General features: G+C 39.4%; 1 protein-coding gene across 1 annotated transcript; it reads right to left on the minus strand.

Moving 5' to 3' along the window:
* Positions 1–206: 206 nt before the first annotated feature.
* LOC121938508 (translationally-controlled tumor protein homolog) lies at positions 207–6493 on the minus strand. The gene is made up of 6 exons (XM_088083080.1): positions 6336–6493; positions 5593–5666; positions 3324–3508; positions 3112–3217; positions 2807–2923; positions 207–674 (listed from the first exon to the last, which is right to left on the minus strand). The coding sequence occupies exons 1-6, from the start codon at positions 6361–6363 to the stop codon at positions 672–674; spliced, it is 513 nt and encodes a 170-aa protein (XP_087939206.1). The 5' UTR covers positions 6364–6493; the 3' UTR covers positions 207–671.

Consider the following 6493-nt stretch of genomic DNA (forward strand, 5'->3'; position numbering starts at 1 on the left):
ATATTTTATCATTTATTAAAGAAATTACTATATTTGTCATTCTTTTTTTTATACTATCAGCATTTCATGACTTTTAAACCACTGCTAAACTTTCCAACTAATCACTTTAAATAAATGCAAAAGCTGGCTGTTTGAGGGTAGCCTTCATAAATCCCAAGAGTTACGGCTTATTCAAAAGTGTGCAAAAAAAACAGCATAACAGCAAGTGGTGGTACGTGATTTTATTTTCAAATTAAACCAGAAGAATTTCACTTTTGATGGAACCATATTTAATGCAACCATAAACAAGAGGTCTGAGGAGGACCTGTATAGATCATTGCTAAAATAGTATGAAGACAGAAGAAAAACCATCTCACATTCAGTAAAAGTTTTCTCTCACTGTCCTGACTTTCATTTTGTCACAAAAATTGGGCCAATACTGGGTAAAAAAAAAAATCAAACACTGCAAAAGCCAAAATGAAAACATTAAAAACTGTATTCAGTGACCAATCATGTTTGATTTTTACCAGCCTTGGCCATAGTGCAGTGGGCCGAAATGTGAATATATGAAAAAATTGCACAAGAATGTTTTTCAGTCATGAGACACAATACTGATCCTTCATCTCCTTGATGCATTCTTGAGGCCTTTTGAAAAGCAGCAGTCATCAAAAAGCAGGTGCAGGTCCAGGTAGTTACTGCAAGAAAGAAGAATACATGTTAACAGTGCTTAAAGTGCTCCTAATAAACAGAACAGCTATTAGTGGTGGCAGATGTTTTAAGCATAGTGGGCCACCACAAAAACTGAATGTGTGGGAAACTCTACAGTTTACAACTCTTTACTTTTTCGGCAGAACTACGGCAGACCTGTGTGATGTTCACTGGCAGCGGGAATGCAGTTTAGCAGAAAAACCCATGTGCACACTGTAATTTTGGTGGGACAGCAGTATTAGACTGTGACCTCGGAGGACCCCTTCAATAGAGTCATCCCGAGAACAGCTGACAACACTTCACTCTGTGATCCAACCGTCTTCCCCCAAATGAAATTTGAGATGTGCTTACTAGAAGATTTAAAATATCTTGGTGCAAAAAATATATTTCAATTTGCATGCTTCACATCAAACAATATGACTTAAGGAGTAATCCTTCTATGCCACAGTGGAAACAAAGGTTTTGTTTCACAGATGAGCAACAATATGTCGTAAAGACATAAAGCCCCACAAAATAGCATTAAGTATTTCGTTTAATGCACCATTTCTCAAATGGGGGATGCACGTACCCCTAAGGGTACATGAGATTTTTAGAAAAGGGTATTTTAAAAAATTTGCAGTGATGCATAACTCCTAAAAATATTTATATTATGAAATTAAAATAAATTTAAATCTAAGTTCATAAACTGAATTTTATACTCAATATTCAATATCCGTTAAGTGATGCTTATTAAAAAATTGTATGCATTAAGAATTGTATGATGGCAAAAGAAATGATTTGCCATGAATTTAGTCATGGATTCTTTACATTTGAAAGTTTTTTTCCATGAATGTTTTTTTAATAAGTCAGACACTAACGGCACAGCGCTACCTTGTGAGTCTTTTCTTTCTACCAAAAATGTTTTGTGCTGGACAGGGGACACTTGACTGAAAACAGTATTTCAAAAGGGGTGCATTACAGGAAAAAGTTTGAGAACCACCGGTTTAATATATCCCTGCTTAATATGTACAGAAGAAAAATCCACCTGCCACTTGGCCAATCGTTGCAATGGAAAATATCATAGACTTATGCTAACAACACGAGCATTTTGTAAATGAGGGGAAAATCTCTGCCATAAGTGTTTTCTCTGTGAACCTTGTGAGCTATAATTGGGCTAAGATTTGTGCTTGCCTTTAATAGTGTTGACATTAAGCAATTTCATGTGTTTTAAATTAATCAAACTCAACAGCCCTTAACAGAGACACACAAACCCCGCCAGCTTTTTGGAGGTGTAAGTGCAACAGTCACCACCACATGAGTTAGAAATGCTCAGTGGTGTAGGCCTCTTGTGTAGCTACAGCGTAGAGCCTGTGCACAACTACACATCAGCCAAAAACCTATGAAATGAACGGTGGAGACCTTTGAATATAAAACAAGACATTGGTGACTTTTAATCAGTCACAGACTTGCACTTACAGCACTGCCGCTACTGTTACATTTCAGTAAAGCAGAGCCATGTACATACTTAAACACACATATGTCAAAATATCCAAAATTCAAGATGTATCTAGTCTCACTATCAATATAATGCCCAGTCCTACTCACAAGGTTCACTGACAAAACTATTTTCTCAAACTACAGTTAGTAAGTGTTTTAAACTGGACTCTGGAAACGGAGATTTGACTGCGCATGTCGCACTTGCTCCGCGTTTAGTCTTCAGGGTCAGAAAAAACAGGCTACACGTGAACATTTCAACAGGGTCTGTGTGGACCCTTGCAGAAACAGGTGGATGACAACATTTATGTCACGAGAACCAAAGTGGGCCCTGGCAGGCCAACAGACGCACAGAGGGAAATGGTTTTTAGTTTAAAAAAAATAAACACGAGGGCAGTGTCGACGTGACGTTGCATTGTTAGGAGGTGCATGTCAGGAAAGTGATACAGGTCTACTGGTGCCCACAGCTCTCTCTGCCTTATCTTTCTAAGGAGCAATAGCCAATGGCTGAACGTCAGTAATGATTTAACTTCATCACCCACTCCCAAACTGAAGCACTCACAGAGCTGGCCAAAAAAAAAAAAAAAAAAAAAAAGTTCATGACACTTGTGGGGTTTTATACGCAGAGACTGAGCTGAGTACTCACGCATTTCTCTTCCAGCAGACCATCTTTGAAGAAAAGCATGTATGGTGTGGTGCCGTCCTCGCGGTAGTCCAGCAGTCCCACCATGCCCTCTGCGTTCATGGACTCTCCTGTGAAAAACTGCAAAAGACAAAAAAAAAGCCAGCGTTTCAGAAAACTATCTGCAAAATGGCTTTAGATCAGTTTTCAAAGAGATGCTAGTCTTAAGACATTTGGCTGCAAACTACCAGGGCGCAGTTAAGGAGATGACAGCTGCGGTTTACAAATATGGGTTTGTGTAAAGCTGGGAATTTACATAATCATGATACCTGGTAGTTTTTTATGTTTGACATGATCTTCTTAACTTCTGGTCCAACTTCTTTCACAAAGGCATCCACTCTCTCTGGGTTGTTCTTTTCCAGCTCAGCCTTAATGCTGAACATACAAACAGAAATGACAAATTTAAAGAATCAGACTGTTAGATCCAACACACACCCCAAAGTTCAACCTCCCCTCCCGATCCTCGGGCACTGATACTCACGCCTTCACGTAGTCTTTGATGTAAGCTGTGTAACTCTTCTTGTCGAAGCCCGTCTCCTGCAGATTGTGGTTAAGGACGATGTCTACACCAGAAACTGAGGATGCGTCAGTGCCCTCTGTCGCTTCCTCAGCAGAGGCATTGGCCCCAATTAGTGCATCATCAAAATTTTCTGTCCTGGTGGTGGTCTGTGGGGGGAGGGGGACATAACTTTTTTTTTAGTTTTTTAATACATTAACTTGCATTGAAACCAAATCTGATGTCATGTTTTTCTTCTAGTTTCCAAACAAAGGAGGGAAAAATGAATATACCAAATGCATTTCACAGCATCTGAATCAAATATTTATCTATTTAACTGCAAAAACATGATGTCTTGTTGTGATTGTGGAGCAATGTTATTGAGCTGTCCCTTCAGTCATATCAGATGTGTTAGTACCACAGCTTCAACAGTGCAGGGTGTGTTTAAATCATGAATCGATCTGTAATCACAACTTATTTAACACATGGTAATAATATTCTGTACTTGACATCATACTTTTGTGGTTGAGGTGGCCGTGACTTTGGGATGCAAACTTGTTTCAATTACCACCTTTTATTCCTTTGTGTGTATTACACACACACACACACACACACACACACACACACACACACACACACACACACACACACACACACACACACACACAAAGACGGTCATCTTGACCGTGTTGACGTCAATTAAAAATGCCCTCAATGGTCCTTTAGCAGTAAGGACTATTTTGTTTTTCACATATATATTTTCCTGATAAGTTAGAGTTTAAACATGAGCATTTCAATAGTACACTTAGCCAACAAGACATCCCTAGTCTTGAGTGCTCCTAGATTTGCAGCACCGTTTACCATACAGGACATCAGCTGATCCACTAACTTTTCCTTGCCACCGGTCTGCTGCTAACTGGAGTTGGACCATGCTTAAAAAGGCAATACAATATTAACACTAGGGGTTGACAGATTATCGGCTTGGCCGATAAAATTAACTCATCAAAAAGGGCACAGAGAGTGTCATGGCAGGGGAGGAACATTTCCTTTGCAAAACCTCAGGCTGCTATTTTTATTTAAAATCTCACTTCATTTCTGATAGATTGAGATTGACAGATTGAATGACCAATGACCAATTTGACGAATCACAACCGTTCTTGTTTGTTGTGTTAACTGTAGTGATATCAGTTATATTTGGTTAGGTCAGAGTATTATTGGTAAATTCATCTGTACTCACTACATCTCAGCCTTTCATACCCTCAGGCAATGAAAAGCAAACCAAAAGAAATTATCTGTTACCTGTATCCTATCGGCCACAAGAAACTGGAAATTATTGGTTGATGATTGGTGGGTATCGGTATTGGTTGAAATAACCAATGTCAATTTCTTAACTCTCACAATAAATGCACACAAACACTACATCACTGATTACCAGAGGGAACTTATTCACATGCTGAGGCTGCTGTGATGAGCTGTTTATTATGTTGAATAAATTTTGCTCTAACATCTTCTTTTGAAGTTTTAATTTAACATAACAATATTATCACAGTTAAATGTACTGAAACAAATACATACATGCACACAAAAAGGACAGTTCTTATTTTGGCGAGCAAAAACATATGCCTGACTTCCTTTTTAAATCTATCACCTTGGCCTGTGAGTCGATTTTTGTGATTTTCCAACACTGGCAGTGAGTTTTCTACCTTTTTGAATGAAAAAAAGCAATGCTCAGAGTCAGTTTTGTTATATCTGGTCATGTAGCACCAGTTTCAAAGGTACTTCCCTCCTTCTACTGCTTGGACAACTCAATTTTATGAAAAGACCATCTTTCCAGTAGTGAAACAATGGCAGTGTTAACAGCAACCTTATTTTCATATTGTTTTTCAGAACTGTTTTAACTGAAATTGGGGGTGCTTTTTGTGCTTATTGTTATGATTCTTTAAATCTTGTATCTGAGATCTCTGAGAAACGCCCTTTCATTCAGCTCTCAATGTAAATGTGTAGTGTAATGAAAATAAAGTTGACTTGAAATTGGGTGGTATTTGTTGCCACCTTCACACCACACAAAAGTATGTACTGAGTGCCGGTAAAATATTCCATGAAAAGATTATATTTTATTGTCACCTTTGTCTAGGTTCTGGAAACAGGGTAAACTGGTGAAATGTTTTCTTTGTGGCCTTGCCTGTGGCCTCCATGTTGTAAAGAAAACCTCCCGAGTTTAACCAAACACACACAGATCTCCATGTGTACTTACCTTTCCTTCAACTTCGTAGAAGATGCCGTTTTTGGATACAGTGATTTTATAGATGTCCGAGAACATCTCATCATCTGCGAGAGAAAACAGTGTCACACTTTCTTATGAATACAACACAAATGCCCGGACTTTCCTCTGGTTTCGCCATAACTTAAAAAGTGCACACAATGGACACGGAGCTAACACTGCTCAGCGAAGATTAATGTTAGTTTCAATAATTTGGTTTAGCTATGAGTGGTAGTTTCCAATAAACGTTATCCATGCTTTGCTATTTCTGGAAAAATCTGCCAGTTAGTCATCTCCCCCTAAATAAAACCTCAGCTACATGATGCCGAAAGGCCACGTACACTGTTACTTTGTCAGTACTAACGGTACAGTAATGTCCTGAACCACCGTCCGTATCGTGTATCTTTGCTAACAGCTCCCAGCTGTTATTAGGCACACGGTAGTCCCACTTTCCAACTTTTAGCCTACTTAACGGCAGTTGAACCGTGGCCAATGCTAAAAAGCTAGCCGGCCTAAGCATCACCGGTTAGCCGATGAAGTGGCTAACACACGGCGGGTTATCATAGAGCCTTCCGTTTCTGATTAGCATCAGGCTAGCTCACAGATAACACGTTTTAGCTAGCTAACATGGCCAGCCTGGTAAACTCTCTCTAATACCATAACACAGCCAAAATAACCACCGCGACTGTCTCGCTACCCAATAAACACAAAAGACTGCTTAAACTCTGAATACTTACTGCTAATGACGCACTTGTAGATGATCATTTTGCTGGTTCGATGTTAAATGTTTCAGAGACAGAGCGAAGGCCTACCGCCCTGACAACACTGAAGAGGGAAAAGACCGACGAGGCCGCGAGGCACTGCTTTACATCCTGCTGACGTCATCGCGCATTCG

Source organism: Plectropomus leopardus, chromosome 10, assembly GCF_026936395.1.
Source record: "Plectropomus leopardus strain MGB_pleo_1.0 chromosome 10, ASM2693639v1, whole genome shotgun sequence".
NCBI classification, from domain to species: Eukaryota; Metazoa; Chordata; class Actinopteri; order Perciformes; family Serranidae; genus Plectropomus; species Plectropomus leopardus.